The following is a 24665-nucleotide window of genomic DNA, read 5'->3' on the forward strand; positions in this document are numbered from 1 at the left end:
TTGTGGTCTTAATTATTGCTATAGTATTTGAATGTACCATACTTTCAATCGTTAATTATTTTTTTTCCCGGGGGTGTTACTAAATTTGCCCTTTTGGAGAATCATGCTCAGCCATTATGGAAGTCATCAGTCACTACCTGGCGTACTATATTGTTTTACTTTATATTTACATACCAAGTGCATTTAGTACATTAAGCATAATCACTAAAGTCAAAGACTTTTGGGATCATTAGTCATTCATATTACAATCCAAAAAACTCTTCTTTACATTTTTAATATTCTATTCATACAGCAAGAAGTTATTAACCCATTTTCATATGTTAGGCTTTTTACTTCATTTTCGGAAGTTAAATATTAAACTTTTGGGACGGTCTGTATGCTTAATATTGTGTGCGTGCGACGCTGTGGACAAGTCATATTCGTAAAGTGCATGACGAAGCCTTCTTGGATCAAGTGGCTTTCCGTACTTTGGTGACGTAACCGCCAGCCAATATTTGTATTTTTGGCGGGGTGTGTTTTAAGGCTTCGTCCGTTCAGATGCTCGATTCTTTTTGGAAACATTAACTTTTCAACGTTACAATATGGAGCGGTACGTTTTTAATTTACTAAAATAAGCACTATAAGCAGCAATATTGTTATTTAGTTTAACTTGTTTAGTATTATGCCCGTCGCTCTTATTGCGGCTTGGCTTAAGCTACAGTTAGCAAATGTTACCGTTAATTTAACCGATGTTACCAACCGTAAAATAAATGCTACGTTACGTGAGCTGAACTTCGTAACGACGCGTATTATATTTAGTTAGTCCACGACTAATCCAGCGTGATACTAGGTAACCGAACGAGGAACGTTAGCTAACTAGTTAGTTGTCTTTAGCTTACGTAGTTAAGCGACTTGACTAGCGTTAAGTTAACGTCCGCCTGTCGGGGACATATCTAACGTTATGGTCATTCATTTAAAAAGGTGGCCCACATGAGCACTCCGATATGTAGCTTATATGTGTGTGTACTTTGTAAAACATTAGGATGACGTTACCGCATCTGTTTATTTGTCTTTTATTTGTGTCCTGTTTTTCTCCGCGCGCTTCACTGCAGCCCACTGCTCCTTAATAAGTAGGATGGGTCAAATGCAGAGAGGAGTTTGCCCACGGGGGTCAATAAGAGTACATTTCTTTTTTTTATTTCAGTGGAAGGATGAGTCGAGGGACAATGGGCAGACCATCGGATCTTTCTGTCTTGAGAGTGCAAGACAGCAACAGGATGAGCATGGTGTATACAACGCCAAAGAGGTTGGTTGGAAGTCATACATTTGACTTGTATAGTAAGCAGAGATACTGCTTTGATAATGATAGTCCGCTCTTTCAATAGGCAAATATGACCTGATGTTAGTCACACCAACAAAACAACTAACGATATCCACTTTAGTGTTTGACTACTCTCATACTACTTTTGCATCCAACATATTACGCAGAGATATCTCAGTTTGAAATGCACTGCAGACATGGTAAGATATTGGGTTTAGTTTCATAATATTTCATATTCCTGTGATGACAAACTGGGACACAAACACTAGGTCGTTAATAAATTAGAGGCTTCATTGTTTGTACTTGTTTTTGTACATGGGGTGAAATTGACACATTTGTTGTGACCATGTTAGGAGTCAAAGTCAGAAAGTGAAGTACATCCATGTGTTCATGCTTTTTCTTTCTTTAGTAAACAGCCTTCCTTTGGAAAGCTGAACATACCCAAACCGCAGTCTGTGACCTCTGAAAGACGAACCAGCTTCTTTGGTGCCCGGTAAGTGAATACAATTTGAAAAATATACACATTTTCATTACCATGTACCATTAAAGTGTAAAGAACAACTGTAAAAGACTGAGAAGATACAGTATGTAAAGCAATACAATCAAATACGGTACCAGTATAATTACAATAGTAGCTAAAGATAAAATAAAGTGGTCAAAATGTATAGTCTTTATCTTACACAGTGTAGAAGGAAAGGTTTGTACATAAATATCCTGTGAGAGTAATACAATATCAAATAATGATATTTGATATTGTGGTTGTGTTTTACTGTTTTGCCTGCAGGACTGTAGGAGCCAGCATGCCTCGCAACAGCACCATGTCAAGGTTTGGAGGAACGGATAAGATCAAAGACACCAGACCTCTGCACGATAAATCCTTTGTTCAGCAATGTATCAGGCAGCTGCATGAGGTAAAAACACTTTATTTCTCAGTAGTTGTGTCTGGAAATTCACTTTGGCAGCCAGAAACATACACTTAATTTCCTTTCTGACACGCCTGGTGGACACATGTACCACACAAAAGTCTGAAGGGCTCCAGCACCATCTGTTCTACAGTGGTTCTCTTCTCACTATATTAGCATAACATCAATATATTAGGTTTGTGTTTTTATTTATTTGTATTACATCATTGGTACAGAAAATTATTACTGAAGATATCTGTGAGTGTGAAATCGAATTGTATCGTTTGTACTTGCATTTGCAGCGAAAAGTAGTACATTGTTGGTCAATATGAGTGGGAATCTTTACTGTTGCTCTTCCCTGCCTGACATTCTCTCTCACGTCTTTCCAGTTCTTGACTGAGCAGGGTTACCCGGGCACTTTGTTAGCCAAGACCCTCCAGTCTCCCTCTACCAAGGAGTTTGTGAAGGTGTTTGAGTTCATCTACCGTCAGCTAGACCCAAGCTTCGAGATGCCAAACTCAAAAGTTGAAGAGGAGGTTCCAGCTATCCTGAAAGCCCTGAAGTAATTTTCATCATAAAAAAGCACTTTGTTGCTGAGCTATGTGTATTCAGAAGGTTTAGTTCCACTGGACTTTAATGGCCGGGGCTATATTAAGAAACAACGGAGAGAAAATCTTAATAATGGATACAGCATATAACAAACTCATGATACAAGATGTCTGAACATTAATGTACCGTACCATTGTCTACAACTACCATTTAAGCAACATTGTTGATTGTCTGCCTCTATTTCTCTCCCTGTTTCTGGTTTAAGCTATCCATTTGTTCTCTCCAAGTCTTCAATGTATTCTGTTGGAGCTCCCCACACCTGGCCTCAGGCACTCGGTGCTCTCATGTGGCTTATTGACCAAGTAAAAGTAAGAAGCAAAAAAACATTTTCAAATATCAATTTCTGTGGAATAAAACCAGGTTAATTTGCATAGCATGCAGCATAAACAAAACGTGTACATCTTTGTTTAATTAAACCAGTTAAAACCAGTGTTTGTGCTTCTGTGTGTCAGATCACCTGGCATCTGAGTAAGCAGGAGCTGCTGTTCAGTGACTTCTGTGAAGACAAGGATAATATTGAGGAGGGTGCAGAGTATAACAAGGTACTCTAAACTATTTCTGTGTTTTCTCTCCAACAGAACTGAACATTATATGGTTACTCCTATTTTGTTGGTCTAAATCTAAAACGTTTGCTTCTTCTGTGTAGCTCGTCCAGGACTACACAGCTGAGGCATACTCCAAGTTCATGCAGGGTGAAGACGCATTTGATGATGTGGATGAATTGTTCCTCAATAAACTAAGTAAGCACAGCATCTCTCTTATGAAATTAGTTGTTTTTTAATAATGGATTGCTTTGTATATTCAAGCTTAATGTTAATTGTTAGTTTCAATTTAGATTTTGTTTTAGATTTTGTGTCCCACTGAAAACGTTTTTCAAAAATTCAACAAACTGTCTTCACAGAGAAACTGTACAACGTTGACGAGGGGCTGCTGGCCTCGATGGAGGAGAAGTACAGAAGACTCAGTGAAGATGTTGAACGACTGGAGAAGGAGAGCCAGGCGGTGAGGAGACATTTTATAATATTACAATTATTGGAGGTGCACACCTGTTAAAGTGGTAGCCAGCATACTGTGGGTTGTTTTTGGTTGTGTAATAGTAATATGAACCATCTTTAGTGTGAGAAACAATATATCAGACTGTTGTCTCTCTCCCTGAACAGGACCGTCTAATGACCAAGAGAATGGAAAGGGTGACGCTGCAGGCAGATCTCAAGAAGCTCCAGAGTTATCGAAGCAACCTGGAGTCCTTTAAAGCCAACCTGGAGACAAGAGCTTCAGAACTGAGTGATGAGCTGGAGACCACTGGTAAATATAACCATGTCAGTTGTTTGCATCGGATATGTCTGGATGTTAGTATTAAATCACCATAAAAACGTCTGAATTACTACTGTACATTAGGTAACATTTCCAAGTTTTTCCTTTCTCAGTTTTAGTCTTCCTTATAAAACATTTGACATTCCTGTTTTTAATGAATACGTATCAGAGATCCTACTTTACAGTGTTATTAAAACTGCATAGTGTAATGAATGCAACAGTCCCACCATTCACTGCAAAGAAAGCTCCCACCAAGTAACATAGTTTTTATGTCGGAACTTGACAGTATTCAGGTTCAAATTAGCACAGGTTTACCGATGTGTTTAAACAGTGTCATGTGGGCTGTTACACGTGGGCTGTTACATGTGGTCTGCTACATGGGTGCTGTTACATGTGGTCTGCTACATGGGGGCTGTTACATGGGGGCTGTTACATGGGGGCTGTTACATGGGGGCTGTTACATGGGGGCTGTTACATGGGGGCTGTTACATGTGGTCTGCTATATGTGGTCTGCTACATGGGGGCTGTTACATGGGGGCTGTTACACGGGGGCTGCTACATGTGGTCTGTTACATGGGGGCTGTTACATGTGGTCTGCTACATGTGGTCTGCTACATGGGGGCTGTTACATTGGGGCTGTTACATGTGGTCTGTTACATGTGGTCTGTTACATGTGGTCTGTTACATGTGGTCTGTTACATGTGGTCTGTTACATGGGGGCTGTTACATGGGGGCTGTTACATGTGGTCTGCTACATGGGGGCTGTTACATGGGGGCTGTTACATGGGGGCTGTTACATGTGGTCTGCTACATGGGGGCTGTTACATTGGGGCTGTTACATGTGGTCTGCTACATGGGGGCTGTTACATTGGGGCTGTTACATGTGGTCATGACGGGTCTTCTATAAAACCTATGAACGTCTCTTTCCAATCAACAGATTTTTTGATGTCTTTTAAAAAAAATCTTTGCAGGCAGTCACATGGAGTCTCTAAAACATGAGCAAAATGAACTGCAACTCCTCCTGCAGAAGCAGAAGTTCACTCCAGCTGATGTCGAGAGGATCAACAGAGAGAAGAGGGAACTCCAACAGACCATCTCCAGTCTCAGGAAGACTCTTGAAGATGCTGAACAGCACAAGTGGAACGAGGAGATTGCTCTGGCCAAAGTGAAAGAGAAGGTACTGTATGTACATCTACTGTAGTATGGATGCACACAGGAGCAGGAATAGTACACTTTTTTAAAGATGAATATTTGAGATTAAACTATGATATTTTGTATTTTTTGCTGCCCATTTTTAGTCGGTATAGATTGATAATAGCCAATTTTTTTTCATCCAGTTGCACACATTTGAACCTTTTTTTAATTTCACTTGTTTCCTTGCCCTTCCTATCCTGCAGGTGGAGTTGAAGGAAGCTGAGTACCACAAGGTGGCACGTAAACTGAAGCTGATACCACTGTCAGCAGAGAATGCCTTTGGTCATGATTTTGAGATCAAGCCATTTCGATGTGGATCCGGCAACATGGTTCAACATGGAACGCAGATAAAGGTACCTCCAGCAAAGGATCGTGCATTTGAATCTGTACAAGAACGAGTCTTTTGGATTTTAATTCAATTCAGTATGAACACGTCTAGGTTACTATCCCAATGCTTAGGTTATTTCCAGTTATGTGTTGCTTTGGACATATTAAATGTAAATGTTTACCCCATTTTAGGCCTTGGAAATAATTTAAAAATCTATGCTGTGTGTTGTAGATGCTCCTGAGAAAGCTGACCAGTGATATGGATGAAGAGAGCAGTCGATTTGCCAACATGAAATTCAGTCTGGAGGGGTCTAATGATCAGGTAACATAATCTTGTGTGCTATTAACCTTTTACCATACTGATGCAATATACAAAAGTGCTCTTAAAATATATATATTCTTTATCACATTTGTTATTTATAAACGTGTGTGTGTGTCTTTTAAGGTGAATTCTAACATCTTGGACAAGTCCAACGACCTAAAGCAGCTGAGAGAGAAGATTCGCAAGCTGGATGAACGATTGGATTCTGACATGCAGGTACAGTTCATTCTGCTTCATGTTGGTAGGAACACCGTACAGCTTTCACCACATGGCCACGAGATTACTTTAGTTTGTGCCAGTTAAGCACTGAACTATTTGTCTTCTCAGCTGAAAGAGAGGTATAAGGAAACATTTTTAACATGTTGGGAACACACTGTGCACAGGTGCATCACTCATGTAGTAACGATACGTTTCCTGTGTGTTTGTGTCTGTAAAGGAACTTGTCCAAGAGGAACAGGAATGGGCAGCAGAGGTGGAGGCAGCGGAGAACCATGTTACCATTCTTCAGAAGAAGGTTAATTGCGGTTACGACGAGTCCGTGCAACAACTGAAGGCAGCGCAACAACAGTGAGTGACTGTTAGATATTTATCAACAACATTTATGTCTTAAGGATTACTTCATCCTGCTGGAGTCTATGGCCACAACACAACATAGTCGAATGGCCACCATTTATTCTAATTGTCATGAAAGAGGACTTGATGTGTGAGCTTTAAGATCCTGGAGCTTTTTGTTTCCGTCTTTTGTTTGGGAGTAAAACACTTGTGGTCGTCTCTTCTTCAGGTACCACCTGGTGCTGCAGGAGACCAACGAGGAGAGACGAACAGTAGCCAACAACCTTGCGTCTGTATTTTCCACAGCTGCTAACCACTTGTCGATCACAGAGGTAACTTTCTTACAACTCTACCTCTGTCCCCTGCACTGCAACGGAGAATCTATGTCTCTGGCATTCTTCAAGCAAAGGAGTAATGTAAACGAGTACATCTAGCTTTTTTACCCAGCGCAAACATCACAAGCCTGATATAAGAACATTGTGAGTCTAATACATTAATGTGGTTCTTGTACAACAGAAGTGCCTGGACGATCTGCACGGCCGAGTTCAACGTGTCTGCTCTAAGGATGTGGAAGAGGATGAAGCTGCTGTACAGAAGCTGAGGGAAACTTTGAAGAGCTTCACGTCCAAGGCCAACAGCCTGTAAAGTCAGGAGGGAGGATGGAGGCCTTTCAGAGACTATGGAAGTGTGGGAGAGTTTCCCCCTGTCATTTGGGTTTTTAATTTGTTTTTCCATCTTGAGAATAAGAAACTTACTTTATTTGTTCTGAAGAAGTTGTGGAAATGTATCATATGACTTAGAACCATAGATTAACAAAAATGTCAGTTTTCTCTGTATAAATTATTCAGCGGTGGGTTTTTTGCCAACACGGATGCATTTAAATACAAGGTGGTTGCATCAAGATGGAGGTTTTGAAGTCTTAACGCATGTCCTTTTAGGTGTCGTATAACTTGTTTTGTGTAATGTTTGTCGACACTTCAGTTTTTGCTATTTTTATGCCAAATAAAAATTACTTTTAAACCCTTAAATTTGTATACAATAGTTTCTGTTCCTCACAAGACCCCCATCATTCAATATTGTTCACTGTTTACACTGAAATACATTTTAATCAATTATTGTCAGCTGGGATAGGCTCCAGCGACCCTAATGAGGATAAGCGGTATTGAAAATGGATGGATGGATGGATGGATTGTCATTCATACAAAAAAAAAAAAAATATTGCAAAGAAAAAAAATAGTTTAAAAGTTGAGTTTATATTGTTTGTAAACTTCCTCCCTGTGTTCATACTGCACCTCGTCAAATAGTCGTGTTGTACTGAAGCCACTAGGAGGCAGCACCCGCCTCTGGTTGCCAGAACTCAAGTGTTCAGGTTGCTGTATATTTACACATTTTCCTCAGACCTATTGGTTAATGTTAATATTTATTAAAGTATTCAGACTAGAACAAAAGCCTTTTAACATCTCTTGACTGAAGAAAGCACCTGATATAATGTTTCCGAGTGTTTTTTGTACGTTGAATCTCCTGCTTACCTTCTTAATTGCAATGGAAGTCTACAGCTGCCAGTACCTCCTTGTGTTGAAGGTTCAATGCAAACACTGGAGTTAATGTAGCATTCATGCAGCACCACCATCCAAACCAAATGAATCCAACTTTATACTTCTAGGTATCCAAACCCAATAATCTGGGAATTTATGAATTTGACTCATTGGTTCAGGCACTGGTTACCAATGAAATGGCAGACAAAGGAAGTGTTTATTTAAGCATGGTGGGAACTAGTAGGAGATTACTGTTCAAGTTGATATCAAATTAAGTAGAATAATTAAGCTTATACAGAGCAGTAAAATACAAATTTAACTCTTATGAGAATCAATCAATAGTTTGAGTTGTTTTTAAGCATTCACTTGTCTCAGTCTTTCAAATGGGAGAACTTGCTGTTTTTCTGTGTTTAAAATCTTGTAACAGACAGTTTCTATATTCCTTTTTGAGACGCCAAATAATCTGCAGATATATCGATCCCGAAATACTTAATTGCAAAATATAACCCAACATGCTCGACCTATACATATCATCAAAGGAGTATTATTTTCTGGCGATGAAAACAAGGCAGACGGATTTGGGGGACTCTGACCCTATAAGTCCACATTGTGTCATTACAGTAAAGTGGAGGACGGTTTGGGGGAACGCTTGGAAACCGTCGGGGCTGCGAACGTAAGAGAAATGTTTTGGCAGATGTGATGAGGAAAGATGAGGTGATTGTGAGGTGCTCCATGGAGTGAGGGAATGAAATGTGATGGATAACTTCCACCACTAGCGGAGACAACCCGTGCATGTGTGTGTGTGTGTGTATTGGATGGGGTGTGCAGGAAGTCAAAGGAAAGAAGAAAGGCTTATTTCTGCATAAACCTGTGTTTGTATTTGTGCTTCTTGCCTGTTTCCATGCTTCTTTGTGTGTGTTTGAGTGTGTGTGTGTGTGTGTGTGTGTGTGTGTGTGTGTGTGTGTGTGTGTGTGTGCGTGTGCGTGTGCGTGTACATGTGCGTTGTTCCATGTTGCCTGTGGTCGCCAGCCTGCATGGACCTATTCTTTCATGGATCATTGCATTCAGACATGCACCATGAATTCTGAACACACTGTTCTACTCTCACACACAGGGAGTCTAACTCTTCTATGGTGTGTGTGTGTGTGTGTGTGTGGGTCTAGTTCTCATGGGGCCTCTAATAGAAGGGAGATGTAAGGAGGCGGGATGTGGATGCGTGGAGTCCACATGAGACAGATGTAGACGTAAAAAAAAAAAAGAAGGTACAATTCAAAGGTTATCTTGCTCCGTGACCTGGAGAAGGTTTGTGTTGTTGCTCTACTGTGGACCACGAGGCTTTCAGCAGCTAATCTGTCATGCCATGAGACAGCCAGACACGCTAGCGGTGAGGTGTTAATGTGGAGTCTTATTAGGGGTTAATCTCACCCATCCGCCACCATAATGATCTGTTCTACAGATGTAGGAAATGGGAGCAGAGAGAAAGGGGAAGAGAAAAAGAGAAAGGGAGCTCCGTCTTATAATTCCATGCTCTACTATTTTTCTGTCTCCTTGGTCCCTGTCAAAACACCATTGTGCGGCTGACATTATGACTATCTTTGGCATTTGGATTTCTGCTCTGCCAGCTAATTGCCTCCAGATTTTGAATATGAATCAACTTCTGCTCTTAGCAGAGGCACAAACACACACAGAAAATGATGCAACTGTTGTAACAAGATTCAGATTTGAGAAACATTACCGTCAGACAATTGTTGACGTCTCGAACGCAACGGAAATACTAATGCATCCTTTTGTGGCGGTTAAATATATGGTGTACTATGTGCAGTGTTTGCTTGTTTTAGCTGATGTGAAAGAAAACACGTGTGCCGGTTTCCAGCAGCAGAGTCTTGGTTCGGGTTAGTTTATTCTCTGTGTGCTGGAGAATCAGCAACGCAGGCTTATCCTCATGAATTAAAGAGGAGTACTCACAGACCCAGAGAGGAAACTTTACTTTTGTTACAGAGATCATCTGTATTGTATTGCCTTTCCGTCATGTTTTCTTTTCTTTTTTTTGGACTCTGGTCCTGATGTAAAGTCCAATATTATTTAGTTTTTACATGCATGTGCATTAAGACATATCATTTGTCTTTGGTTTTTCCAGGTTATTTGTGTGGAGATGTTTTTTAATGCTCATTCCTGACAAAATGAAGTGCTGAGTAAACAGACTAAGCCTGAAAGGTGTTTTTTGGTGTTTCCCGGACTTTGGAGCACCAATGAGACTCGATGCTTCCCGTCTCTCACCTCCGTGTGCACGCTCTTCTTGTATAGCTCAGCCTCTATCCACACTGAGCTGATATCAGTCTGCCCACATCCACTGGCTACTGGATTCTGGACTTTCTCACCACAATCACAACGGCCCATTTAGCCACTGAAGGGGCACTCCACTGACTTCACATGTGACGACCAGTTTAGTCTTTTGCTTGAGGGGAGCTTTGTAAAACGGAGAAAAGGACCCTGCTGATGTCATCAGGGCTTAGAGGCTCTAAATGTAGACAATCCTAAATAACAAGATTGATCGATCTGATTGCATTATGGAAATTGTCGCATCCAATTATAGGGTATAGAAGTCAGGACATCTCGGCCTCTGCTGCTTTTGATTTTGATTATTCTTTTTCTTAAACTGTCTCTTGTGAGACCCCCGACTTTATGGAAATGCAATACTAACTCACTGGAGTATCCCTTTAAAATAAAAGAGTAGAATTCAGGCAGTGCTCAGCTTGCTCTACAGCAATGTTGAAACATCATATATGCAGCTGGTTATTTATATGAGAGGAGAATGAGACTGATAAAAATCACAATATCACAATATAGCTGGATAGAGTAGACAAGCTAAGTGTTTACTTCTGGTGTGTGTGTGTGTGCGTGCGTGCGTGCGTGCGTGCGTGCGTGCGTGCGTGTGTGTGTGGCAACTTTTTCCACTGCTCCTGATGCTCGTGTGAGGCCTTCTGGTTTTGAGTCCTTCCATCACAGCGGGCTGCGTTGACATTAAAGCAGCGTCCTGTTTGACTTGTGTGTTCAGCCTCAGTGTGAAGTGCTGTAATCATGGTATCTTTTGTTGAATAATAGATTCAGTGAGTGACCGGTTCGCAGTACACAGAAGGTTTTTTTCCGTTTCAGCTCGCTCATAACTCAGCTGAGGCATGAAACATAACAGTTTCTTCAATGTTATTCTTTTGTGTCAGGACAATTTATCCACCAAATCCCCAGATTTAGCCATAAAATAAGACAGGAAGTGTGTCCCACGGTGATGCCACAGTCACTTAAAGCTCCACAAAAAAATAAGAAAAAGCAGCTGGAAACCTACTTGGACTTTACAGCTGGTGCTTTTCTTTTACTCGTGATTAGAAAATGTGTTGCTGTTACTTACAGCTCATTTTAATATAGAGATAAAAAATACAGGACCCCGGTCCTCCCTATTTGTCCCCAAATATAAATTGATGTTTCAGTCAAGTGAAACATGCACACAGGCTTGAGCATAAAATATACTAAACATAATAAAATGCTAAACCATATGGTATAAAACAAGTTGAACTCTCATTGATACTGAGAGTCGGTTTTCTGCTTTCTATTAAAAACAAGCATTTAGAAGAATTCCAATGGCTTCAGTCTTTTTCAATGGTGAAATCCAGTTTTTTAGTATTACACTTTGGTATAATTGGTGGCCATGTGAGCGACAGCCTAGAAAAAGACAGCTGACAGTCTTGGTATGAGTCAACCTCCAAAAACACTGGATAACTTCCCATAATGCAACTCAACAACATCTTCTTCCTGGTTTCCAGTCTTTATGCTACGCTAAGCTAACCATCTTACGTATAGGACAAAAAGGTGGTATCCATCTTCTCATCAAACTCTCAGTAAAAAACTAAAATAAGCTAAAAGGTTACTTGTCTTTTGGAGAGTGCAAGAAAAACGGCTGAAAAAAGTCTGTAAGAACTAAAGTTATTAACTCGGCTTGTTCCCAAAGTGTGGTCGGGTTTTCATTTTTTTCATCCAGAGTGGATAGGAGCTGTTGTTCGGTGTACCTCAAAAGGTCAGAGCATGGCAGAAACAATACAGAGGTCAATGTTTTATTTCCTGTTGTGGTAATCTATGTTAAAAATGTGTCCACTTCACAGTGGCGAGGGGAACTTTCCACCATATGGCATAACTTAAATGAATCAAAGGGCAAATAAACATGCCATGCTATTATCCGACTTCTACTTTCCACCTTTTTGCAAGATCACAGTAACAAGTAGCCTTAAAACAGTTAGACGTCGGTCACTGTGTGTGTGTTCGTATGCTGTTGAATGTACACGCTTGCAATCTGGCTCTGGAGTTCTGTCGGAGCGAGATGAGGATGTGTGTTACAGGGCAACCGAGCACGAGCTATCAGATTTCCTTCAGTTCTGTCTCTGCTCACTCGGGCTGGATGGGGGTTATTAATGCAGTACAAGGGGTCATAAGAAGGTCTGTCTAGACTATGAGAGGTTATAGAGGGGTTATAAAGGGGCTGTGAGTCAGAGGTTTGAACTGTTTGCTCTTTGCTTTTGCTCTGTGAGTCATTTTCTGGCTTAGTAGGATCCATTTCAGGGTCCGTTCACCTCAGGGGGGAAAGAGATGTCTGTTAGAGGACCAGAAACTTGTAAATACTAGTGTAGGTATTTTTGGGATCTTACACACGTCTGTTTGGGGTTTGATCAGGATCTAATAACTGCAACATTTGATGAAAAAATTTTTCAGCGAATTCACGTTCCATTGGACTACTAAGGTGTTCGCTTGTTGCTTATGAGTATCTGATGTGTTTTGACGCATTTCTTCAGTTGCGTTATCAGTTTTCTCGCGCCCTTCTGGATCACTGGGCTGATCCGGATGTGCGGTCACAATGTTGTCCGTCTGAAGTTGGAAGTACTTCGTACATTTCCCCCTTTTTTTTTAGTTAGCATGCTGTCGCGTAAAGCAAAAACAGTATGAACATGGTCTTAAACAGTGAAATTCAAATATTTAGATTTCATTGAGGAGTAAATCTTTTTTCTATAGCTTAATACAATCCCTATATTTTTGTTCCTGTGCTGTTAAAAAGGACACAGAAGAGGAAACACTTGTGCAGTGCTGCAGTTATCACAGAGGAAGGCTTGCTTGAGAAGCCCATACTGTTTCAGTGCCCTGATGAGCTGTACATCCTTGTATACACACGTGGTTTGGTGCTATGTCAGTTTTTGGCATGCTGCAGTGTTGTTTTTTTCCCATTTGGAACGAGTTTAGACTACAGATGTGGTTTGTGTTAGATAAGGAACGACTACTTATATTGTCAGTGTTACATTTTAAAGCCAACCTGTGTAATGTTTTCATCAGATTTATGTTCTTTTGAGGCAAACACACAAGCACAGATAAAGAGCAAAGTTGAGAAGGAAGTTCATAACACTTTGATTTAGTTGCCGATGAATTACAATGATAAATTAAATGCAGGATACGCAGCATAAATAAGGCCACAATTACAATTTTGTGCTAGTGAGGAAAGACAGTGATTTACAAGTAGACCTCACTCTCACCCCAGGAAACAAAATATAAAACAAAATCCAGAATAACTACACAGGACAACAGAACAGAAGATGCTTTCTGTGAACATATGTGGAAAAAATTCGTTATCATATATTTCTATAATGAGGCTCTATTAGATCACAGAATATAATGTTAGCTAGCATTAATGTTAGCCATACTTTCTTGTAATGAAATATCTTTTATAAAAACTCATATTTATGTAGCTCTTAATTTCTATATTACAACAAATGTTATTTATACTACTTTCACGTCAAAGTTTGAAAATGTCAATTGATGGTTAACATTAGTTTGAAGGTTAACAGTTTGCCTCAAATGACATGGTCATGCTAAAGAAACAATGATGCATGTGTGATGAGAAATGTCTAAAACCAAAGTCATGTTAACTTTGTGTGAAGTTTATTTGTAACTCTCAGGTGTTGAGTGAAACCAGCATTGAGTGCCTTAAAAGTTTGGTAAAATGTAAATGAGATTGTCTATTGGTCCCATATACAATTCAGCATGGTGAATGCTTGCTTTCTACAATCCTTGAATGAACAAATAATTTTTTTCTTTCTTTTCTTTTTTTTTTTAATGCTGCGACCAAGAACTGTTTTTCCCAGTATGACTACCCTGGGAAAAACTAAGTCATTTCCATAACTTTGGATGCGTCTTATTTACGAGGCATAACTGCAGTTGCATAGGAGTCAGAGGCTACAGATCCTTTGCATACCACTGATGTGTTTATGGAGGAAGTGAGAGGGTCCTCCTTTGACACCAGGGAATATACAGTCAGACACTCACGCGAGTGCATGAGGACTAACAGGCACACGCACAGGGAGAAAAGTCCTGAGTTCATTCACAAAATAGAACAAGAAAACGGGAGGGCGGGGTGCTAACCCTAACATTAATAGATGAAGCTAAGGGACATCAAAACGCAGGGCGACGTGAGGAAGAGGAAGGGTTTAGTCAAAGATAGTAGGAGGATGGAGGGATAGAGCAAGAAAGTAAGGTCTGTTTCCCCATGAGAGGAAAATAGTGGAAAATAATGGTCTGGTTTACCTCCTGGGGTCTTACACACAGACACACACACACACACACACACACACATACTGTGTTTACAAAGGAGATTAGACAGTTCCACCCTGTACCTCAGCAGAGGTGCTTCAGAGCCAGATGTATTGACAATGCATGCTATGAACATTTTGTAATATTTCAAACCTTTTTCTCCTCTGAGGAAACAGCTGTAGTAGTCAAAATATGTTCTCATGCAACTCCCAAATTGTGGCTGTTACAGCTGTTTTTGTTTGATATTGATCATAATTGCAATTTTTAGGGAGCAGATAAACAAACGAACCCAGAAACCTTTCTCAATTTGCCCCCCCCTCATCTTTGTCATGTTCCAGGAAAATGCATCTAAAACGCAGCTGCACACATCAAGTTCTCATTCTTGACCGAGGAAATAGCACAGACGCTTTTGGTCCATTTTCAGTAATGTAGGATGCACAATGCTGTGGTTTTCTAATACCCTGTTATAATGCCCTGCTTCATGTCTCCCCTTTGTTTCATTAATTTAATTCATGTTCAGTGTTTCCTGTTTTATTTTGCTACTCATCTCTCCTCTCGTTTCAGAGCGCTTACCTTTTAGTGTTTTCCTGACAGTTTGGATTGTCTGCCCCGCCCTAATTAGTTTCACCTGTCCCTCGTTAGCCCGCACTCACCAGGTCTCCTGCTCACCTGCTCCCACTTCCAAGTCAGTCAGTCATTATTTATACTCTTCCCCTTCTTCTGTTTCTGCTTCTATTCTTTTCTTCTGTATCTGCTTTTGGGTCCTTATGCTGTTCAGTATATGACTTGTTCAGGTTAGCTAACATGTGGTCACCATTATTTTAATTGGGGAAAGCTGACTATATGTTATACAGATATTTGACAAGACTCGGGACACCCGGCTTGAAACCAGAACAATCGTGGAAAAACCGGGATGTCTGGTCCCTGCTAGATAATAATTGAGTCTGCTATCTACAACAGTTTGCTTTAGGTTAGTTTAGTTTTTTTTCCTGAATTTTCTGAAGCTCTTGAGTTCACACTAAAACGCTGATCTGAGAAACAAGTGGTAGGCGGTCTCACACAAAACATTGTGAATACATTTGACAAGTAGAAATGGCACTAAGCTGTACATGCATTTGCCAATCTGTAGTCACAAGCAAGTGCATTATTGAAGCCACTGTTGGATAAATCCGAAGACAACTTTCTGTCTGCTAGTGTGTCTTTGGTGGTGCCATTCAGGATCACACCCTTTTCAAGTAGGCCGTCACATCCTCTCAGCAGTTTCCTCTTTGCTTGATCTAGTGTGTCACATTGGAGCGGACAGCTTCCACTCAGCTCCTGTCCAGTCTGCCTGTGAGCTGTTTCTTATCATTAAACTCGAACAACACAGACAGAAGTGGATGTCAGAAAGCTTCCTGTCAAAACCTTTGGCTTTGCCTACTCGCTGCGAGGGCATTCGTTCAGAAAAGGGTTTACACTCGGGTAGTCCCAAGAGCATTTGAAGCAATTTCTATTTTTACGTCACTGTTGGGCTGGAAGGCACCGGGAACACAGTCACAGAGCGTTTCTCATTGCAACTTCTGGGCTTTAATAGAAATTGAAATGGCAACATTTTACAATAACATCTATTTAAACTGCCCCTCTGTCACAACACTCGAACAGAGATTTAAACTTCCTGCATGAACACAAACACGAACACACACACACACACACACACCACAGGTGTGAGGCTGAGACAGAACCCCGTAATGCACATTCTCAGGTTCCACCTGAATATTTAACCATCTGAGCGAACACCTCTCACACACCAACACGGAGGCGATAGCGTTACATTCACACCTCCTGACATTTCTAAAAGTCATACGTCAAAAAAGTGGCGCATCTGTGTCTAAGCCACGTCAAGTTTTCTGAAGTTCAAATGACTCATGTCACTTAAATTAAACAATATCAAGTACTTGCATCACACATACTTCTTATATTTCATCACAATCACCCACCTGCAAGCACACAACATATTAAAACCTCTGCAAAATGCAATACATCTTCCAGAGAAGCTGAAAAAATAGAAGATTTTCTGTAAATTTCAAGCCACAGTCTTTATGGTGTTAATACGATAGTGTCGATTGTTTTCTTCTTCGTTCTTGCTGGCCATTGGGTGAATGAGCGTATATTCCATCGGCAGTTTACTATAGCGATGACTGTGTGTGTATGTGTGTGCGTATCTGTGTGTGTGTGTGTGTGTGTGTGGTGTGGGGGGGGGGGACAGTTTGAGTGGGGAGCCTTTGGCTGGTGGTCCAGATTGGGGGCTTGGCGGTAGGCCAGTTGACGATGATCAGTGCAGTGCTGTTAGAGCTCCGTGGTAATCCCCTCTGCCTCTGCTTTGTGTTGTAGGCAGTCTAAAGACAGCCCAGCAGTTTCTTAAACTGTGGCTCAGAGCCTGTTTCTTGTATGAATCACTAAAATACCAGTGTTTTCTTTAGATTTTTTACTATCTAATTTAATTTAGCCAAACCTTGGCACCAAAACCCTTAGACCTCCCTTCTCTTTTTGTCTTTCTGTTTGTGACCTTCAAGTTTTTTTAAATTTCAGATTAAAAGACTCACAAAAGACAAACTACTTCATTCGACTGTGAGTATGAGAAGATAACAGATCTTGGAGTCTCTTTTGATCTTAAAAGCAGGGTGAGACAGCATCAGTATTGTGCCGTCGTCATAGGTCTTGACTTGGTAACTGTATTGTTTCCATCTGTGATGCCTCCTTCTGTGGTTGTCTTTACAATTGACTTGTTATAAAGCCTGAGTCACACTGACAGATTCCAGTGCAGTGGCACAAAGAGCTTCTTGTGGTTTGACATCTCTCATGAAGACCACAGACATGTCTGATATCACCGTGGTTACACTCACGTTATCACTAGTATCTTTTCTCACGCCAGCTGTTCCCACATTGTCTTCCTCTTGAAAACCAGCTGGTCACTGATTTAAATTGTATGTTTTGATGATTTGAGCTGCGGTGATCTTCTAAAGTAAATCTTTAAACCATCATGCTGAGACGCCAAGGAAGCTGTTTTTTTCTGGGTTAGTCAACTTTTAACAGCAGCCTCTAAAGATTGGTCTGGAAATCATTGGAGAAAGGAACTTCACGGTCCCTATTTACCCCCTTTAGCTACTACAAAAGGCCTTCGGCTGCTTAGCTGCTCTTGCAGGTGCACATTAAAAGTGTCCTATGGAAAATGGGTTTAGTAAAATTAAACAGAATTTTGTTTTTCTCGAAGCAGCGCTCTGGTTACTCTGGATAAAACCACATGCAGGGAAGAGAGAAACTATATTGTACTTTAGGTGAACCAACCCCATTCTTAATGTAACATGAGTGTGTCAACACGTACAGCCCTGCCAGTATTTAACACCTGTTTGCAACGCCATCCTCTTACCCGCTAACACTTGTGTTGTATTACACTCTGGTGCAACAGTATCCTTCATTACAGGCTGCTCTGACACCATGAACAAAAGAGCAATGGACTCATCTGACTAATGACAGTGGTCAGTGAGCTCTAATGGTTTCCTCTGTTGTCCACAGCTAAAACTGATGACGTTTCTAAAGGATTGGCACTGGTTAACTCAGGAATATCTTTCAATTGGTCCTATACAAGCTAATTGGCCAAGCCGAGCTGTGTTATGTTCAGAAAGATGTTTAGGTTTTATACTTCCGTCAGTACTGCTGGATCATCGGTGGCTTGGGAACTAAATTAATTAGGGGGGGGAAATGAAAGGAAGGACCTGCAGATTTGAACTGTCATGTCACCATGGTGATATGTTCAACATCCAATAAATCAAAATGGCAAGCACAGGGTTGTAAACATCTTCATGACAACGTTTCTTAGTGCCTGCACAGCAGAGCTGTAGAACTAAACACGTCTAACAGTGAAGCCTCAGCTGTCAAACAGTGTTAATCACCGGCTCAGGAGCTTCACTGGCGTATCAGCTCTGGAGAATCACAGCGTCGTTTATAGAAACAATGAGTTGCATAAGAAAATACGAGAGACTTTTCCCTGTAGTTGTTGCACCAGACTGCACTGACTCACAGACAGGCAGAGGAAGGGCTGTGAAATGTGAGAGAGGGGATGGATCCGATATCGACCACACACATTAGTTAAGCAAGACACATCATCTCTTCTCATGTTCTCGAACTCCTTCATCATTGTCTTCATTTTCATTATCCTCCCTCCCTCAGCCAACATATACTTTAGCTCTTAACTCCATGGCTCATCCTTCCATGTTGTACTCATCTTTCATCCATCTATCTTCCATCCCTCACTGTTCGTCTCACCTTCCTTTTATTCTTATGCTATAGGTACTATACTGTGCTTTGGGTACCGATACGCCATCCTCCCCTGTGTTTAATGCCTGTTCTTGTCATTTGATCACATCAGAGTCTGGTCTTCTTTTATATATTACAAAGGTACATCCCCGATGACCCATTGCTCTTTTGTTCCTCTCCCTCTTTACACAAAAAGGGACACAAATACAATGATTAATGTCTGTTACCTAATGTAAGCATATGTTAAACTGTATAGTGTAATGTTGGACTTTTTTTCTGAGCAAAGCATGTCTTGTTGTCTGCTACACTCATCCACACAAGGCCAACACACTAAATCCCATGTGTAAGAAATTGCAGACAGAATACACTACACTGTGTATATACATTTATTAATAATTAAATGAGACAATTTAAAAGTAAATACTGTATCAAAATAAAGCTGTAATTATGTTAATAAAGTGAGGAAATCTTGTTTAACTTACACAGCAATTAATCTGAGGGGAGGACATGAAATAAGCCGTGAAGAAACAATTACAATTCTTGTAATCATGAGGACGAAATGTTTTGAAATAGATTTTCTATCCTCATAATTCAAAACAAAAACAGGAAACAATGCAGTCAAACTAAACTATTGGAACATTGTAAACGCTAAGATACCAGGAAGGTTATCCCGTGAAGTTTTTGACCACTAGTAGTGCTAATGAGCAATGTTCTTTTGTCTGTATTGTATAAGCAGGTGGGCGATACATACAATACACCGTGCTGCCACCGGTTTCAGATATTCCACTGATCGACAATAGGTGCCGGTAACAAGCCAAGTAGCAATGCAGAAGAAGACAAAGAACAAGTAGACTGCAAGCTTGTGAACATGGATGTAAACAATGCTTAATTAAAAGATATTTAAAAAAGAAATCCGTTCTGCAAATGTTTTATGAGAAGGAAAACATATTAAACTCTTTTGTTATTCATCAAGAATACAAAATGTATTTTGATGAGAAAAACTGAATGCACTCATAACTTTGATTGTTTACAAGACAACTCCACAGGGCACCTAAAAGATACTTTTGGAATGTAAACAACCCGCTAATTTACTGCTTTAATATATACAAACCTTTGGCACACTCTGAGATATCACGCTACAGTAATAAATAACATGTATTCCTTTTATAAAAACTAAATAAATATTAATAAGTTAATACATTCAAGATTTTCATAAATACATTTCGTATGTTTTCCATGTAACATGCTGCTATACAGTAGACAGATTACGTCTACCGAATCATCCATTGGTTCTGATTGATTTGAGGCATTTAGGATGAGTATCCTTGGAAACATTTAAAATCTCTCTGAACATATAACAGACGTAAACTGTTTAGGAAATTGTAGCTTTCTTGGAGGAAGAAGAGGTTCATTGCTTCGGAGTAAAAACTGTGGCCTCGTCACCTCCTCTCCTTATCGATTCCTTTAGCGGTGGACTCATGGCCCCACATAATGCCTGAAAGTTTCCTCACAGTGAGATAAGTCAGAAAAAAAACACTCAACAGCATAATGTTGAATATAAAACTACAGAAAGCCTGACAGGAGCTCACGCTCCCTACACACAACCACACTTCCTGGCAGAGTGCTTCCTCACGGTGTGGTAGACGAGGTTGTCGTCCAGAAACGAGAGGTCATCGTCAAATGCCGTTGGTCGACAGCAAGCCTCAGGGGGCGTGTCTTTAGGGGGAAGCCTCTTGTTGTGGACGAGGTTGTAAAGGATTTTGTCGTAGTTGGTCTCTGACTTCCTGCAGGGTCCGGAGCAGTACCTGAATATCATTTCCTCACTGGAGCGGTAGCCCAGGCCGAGGTCCGTCACATTGAGGTGGATCTGTTTGAGCACACAGCCTTGTCCTCCTCCCCTGGCCTTACTCCCTGTCCCCCCTCCTCTGGCTCTTCCTTTCCGCCCTCCACTCGGCTGGGTCGCCCCCTTCTTCCTCTCCCTTCTGTGTCGAGTCCTGCTGCTCAGTTCTTCCTTCGAGAGGGAGGAGGAGGTGGTGGAGGAGGTAGATGAGGACACGGTGGATGAGGAGGAGCGACGCATTCTACTGATGGTCACTTTGATGAAGTCCACCACGTCTTCAAACTCGTTTGGGGATGGTTCCTCCATGGTGTCTGAAACACATCAAGAAATGGCACTCTTACAAGGGCGTATCATATTTGACAGCACATGTTGTTTCACTCTATCTCATCACTCACTCTGGCTCTGGAACAGATGGAGTGTTGGGTCAGAAACTATGCGGAAATGTATTGTTTTGTTTTTCTGCAGAGGAATTCCGTTTGAAGTTACACATAGATTCCATTCATTTTTATGCACCACACTGTTGTTTATTTGAGTGGAACAGTTGCAATACAGATGCTGTTAGCCTCATGGCGAATACCACTGTAGAGCTAATAGTGGATTAACAGGAAATGAATCGACAACTATTGCCATTTTTTATAGTATTAAATCTAAATATTCATTTATTTCTATTAGTTGTGAAGATGTATTACATTTCTTTGTCCTTTGTAAGGAATAAGTTGAGCACAAAAAAACGAGTCATTTGAAGATGTCACTCATCATTAAGTTATTGATAGCATAACTTAGTGTTGTACACTGTGGGAAATGTATGAATAATAACATCTGAATCCACTAAAGAGGTTAGAGGCCAGGGTAAGACACATTTGCACATATTTCAGTTACTGGATCATGGACTCTAAAATGCATCAAAATAAATAGTTTAGTATCAAATTCAGACCAAACACTATTTTTAAAGCGAAAATAAACCAGTAATAGAGTGGACAGCTCCCCATGTTTTTAATGTAGTTCATTATTTGTATTTGACTCTAGATCTAGAAATAAATGAAAGCCTTCTGCTGGGTGCAAATTACATACATGTTTTTGGGCACTTTGGACACTATAAAAAAACACAGGCTCTTACATTGCTCTCCTCCAGCCAGCGTCTCTTCCCAGTCCGCTGTACCCGCCTCAACGCGGCCGATGCCGGGGGAAGTGACAGACAGGCGGATCTGAACCGGCGGGAGCTCCAGGGGAATCTCGGGGGCGCGCCCGTTCCTCTCGGTGGACGTGGACTGCTGTCGGACCCGGAGCAGCCGGCTGGCGTGCACGGCGCTCAGCAGTATCAAACAAGTGGTCAGGCTATCCCATAACTTCATTGTCCAGCTCAGTCCGACAGAAGGACATGGCGCAATGAAAAATCAAGCAGGTATCATCTGGCAAACGTGATTAACAGCATATTGAAGACGTGCAATAGTTGGAGAGGAAAAGGGTGGCGCGCACTCATTGGCTCGGGGTTCCTGCCCCTGAAAACGACGAGGATCAATGTGTCAGTGCCCGCGCAGCCTGCTGTGAACTGCACGCTATCACACGCATGCCAATTGTAAAACATCCAGGGAGGCACGAAACCAAAGGCAGAGGCGCAAAATACAAAGCAAACACTTCCCCCTGAAGTTTGCAAATCCAACGACGCTGGAAAGACAACAATAACTCCCAGCTCACAGTCTCCAGGTTTTCATTCGGTACGCACGGTTTACTATTGCTCAATGCAGACGCTCCTGCGCATTGCTAATCCCCATCAGTCCTGACTGAGCCGCGAGGACGAGAAGGAGAGGTCTAACGGGAGCGATGGGAGGTGGTGGTGACGTCTGATGGTCCATCCTCTCCCTCTGCCTGTCTCCACCCATGCAGAGGGATGGAGTCCACAGCCTGCACGATTGAACCTCAGGTCCAGAGTTGGTGAGGGTAGAGGAGTTGAGTTCTGTTACGAAAGAGTCTCAGTCTGTGTACTCAGATGTCTCCCAATTCCACATCCGGCCTTTTGTGTTTGGTTGACATTGGAAAGGAAATATGTTTCTAATCAGCCATGTCAAAACAGGCTGAATAGATTTGGTTGCTGTTTATAACCGCAGTGCTCTTATAATCAAGCTGTTTTGCAGTTGATGAGCAGATGACATTTAACATCGAGGGAGTGTGAACTGATATCCATTATGGCAACTGGGTGTTTAACTGGGAATTAGCTGCAAAGAAGAAATTGTTATCATGGTTTGGTTTAACATAATCTGTGAGGTAAAGTTTGATGTATTTATTTAACAAATATCTGAAAAGGTGCAAAAGAACATTTTAAATCTCTGTCCTTAAGATTCTTTTAAGAGAGCACAAGGAGTTATGTACATAATATTCTTCATACAGAACCTGTTTAGGTGTTTTGGCTAATATAAGCTATTGATACCAAACCAAGCTAAAACTACAAATACAGAATTAGTCAAACTTCTACAGATAATTCTTCACATTTCACAGTCGTTATGAACAGGAGAACATCATGTAATAGTGCGATAGTTAAGTTAACACTAACTGCTTCTCAACTCTAACATCAAGGAGTAAGACCAATCGTATGGAAATCTACATGTCTTTATAAAAAAAAAGAAGAAAAATGTTATTGTCTGCTGTGGTAAATGCCCGGTCCTAAAAAGGAAAAGTGCCCCCTCCTTCAGGCCACAGAGGGCCTCAAAAGGACACCATCAGGTTGTTTTAGGGGTCATGGGGAGTCAGTCCGGGCACCTGCTGCTGATCTGAATCTATAAGGCACATTGAAACACCTTCAACTACAGAAATAATCTCCTCTTAAAAATGAATAAATAAAAATGACGTCATCTTTGTTGGTCATCCATAGCAAATAATTCAATTGAAAACACCTGAGCATTACTTTAAGCAACATTTTGCCCGTTTAGCATGAGTTTGTAGTGGCTTAAGGCAATGACGGGTTATTTAGTGTCACATCACCTTTCAAACACGGCCGCAATTCAAGTTTTTATTGCATAGAAATGCATTAGAATATTTGAAAACAAAACGAGGAGCGAAATATCAATTAGAATATAATATAATAGTGAAAAAGATGACCCCTCGGGACCAGCAGGTCAAGGAGAGGAAAGGGGATATGGCTGCAGAGGAAAAAAAGAGTAAAGGAGGAGAGAAAGAAAGCCAGACCGAGTATAGATGGAGAGAAACTAAACAGAAAACTCAAAAGAGAGAAACAGAAACAGATGTATCTACCTCTATAAACAATGCTGAACGTGTAAAGTGCTCTCTAAGAGTTAGAAGTTGTTTATTTCACTTTAGGCAAACTAGTAAAATTAGTAAAACTAATTACGCTCACACAGCTGTAATGTTTTAAGACTTTTGTTTTCGGGGTATATTATCTATGATAATTATTCCACATGATCATATCTGATTCAAAGTCCAGATTGAACATGGTCCAGTTCAGTTATATGGAGATGACCAAGATGACTTCAGTTCAAGTGCTAAGACACTTTAAATTGCTAACATTTGTAAGAAGCCAAATGCTTCACTTCCTCTCTTCTTCTGCAGTGATTATTGTGTTTAAAATCTACCGCTGATCTGGTGCACACAAACATTTTATCCAGCAAAAACCTTTCCAGGAAGAAGAGAAATATTACCGTTTGCTCCCCAACTGGATACAACTGTTTCCTCTGAGCTCCTTTAACTTTACATGGTTGATGTAAAATACATACCGTATACGTGTAAACACACATGCACGTCCATGCACCCTTGAAGTGCAGTGTTTCATGATAATGAATCATGCTTGTCAGCCACACTGTATTGTAATCACTTGCCTGCACCGAACATGCAAAAAACATCTGAGCAT

At 40.9% G+C, this 24665-nt stretch overlaps 2 protein-coding genes across 2 annotated transcripts; one reads left to right on the forward strand and one right to left on the reverse strand.

The window, feature by feature from the left end:
- The first annotated feature begins 463 nt into the window (after window positions 1-463).
- Window positions 464-7548, forward strand: ndc80 (NDC80 kinetochore complex component). The gene is made up of 17 exons (XM_034542394.1): window positions 464-589; window positions 1184-1285; window positions 1710-1793; window positions 2085-2211; window positions 2592-2764; window positions 3017-3119; window positions 3264-3353; window positions 3458-3551; window positions 3713-3813; window positions 3972-4116; window positions 5097-5302; window positions 5523-5672; window positions 5879-5968; window positions 6092-6184; window positions 6405-6535; window positions 6750-6852; window positions 7037-7548. The coding sequence occupies exons 1-17, from the start codon at window positions 582-584 to the stop codon at window positions 7163-7165; spliced, it is 1929 nt and encodes a 642-aa protein (XP_034398285.1). The 5' UTR covers window positions 464-581; the 3' UTR covers window positions 7166-7548.
- A 13012-nt stretch (window positions 7549-20560) lies between these two features.
- Window positions 20561-21115, reverse strand: LOC117736643 (glial cell line-derived neurotrophic factor-like). Its single transcript, XM_034542110.1, has 2 exons — window positions 21021-21115; window positions 20561-20963 (listed from the first exon to the last, which is right to left on the reverse strand). Exons 1-2 carry the CDS (start codon window positions 21110-21112, stop codon window positions 20561-20563), a joined length of 495 nt encoding a protein of 164 aa, XP_034398001.1. The 5' UTR covers window positions 21113-21115.
- Window positions 21116-24665: the final 3550 nt, after the last annotated feature.

This window comes from Cyclopterus lumpus, chromosome 9, assembly GCF_009769545.1.
Source record: "Cyclopterus lumpus isolate fCycLum1 chromosome 9, fCycLum1.pri, whole genome shotgun sequence".
Taxonomy (NCBI): Eukaryota; Metazoa; Chordata; class Actinopteri; order Perciformes; family Cyclopteridae; genus Cyclopterus; species Cyclopterus lumpus.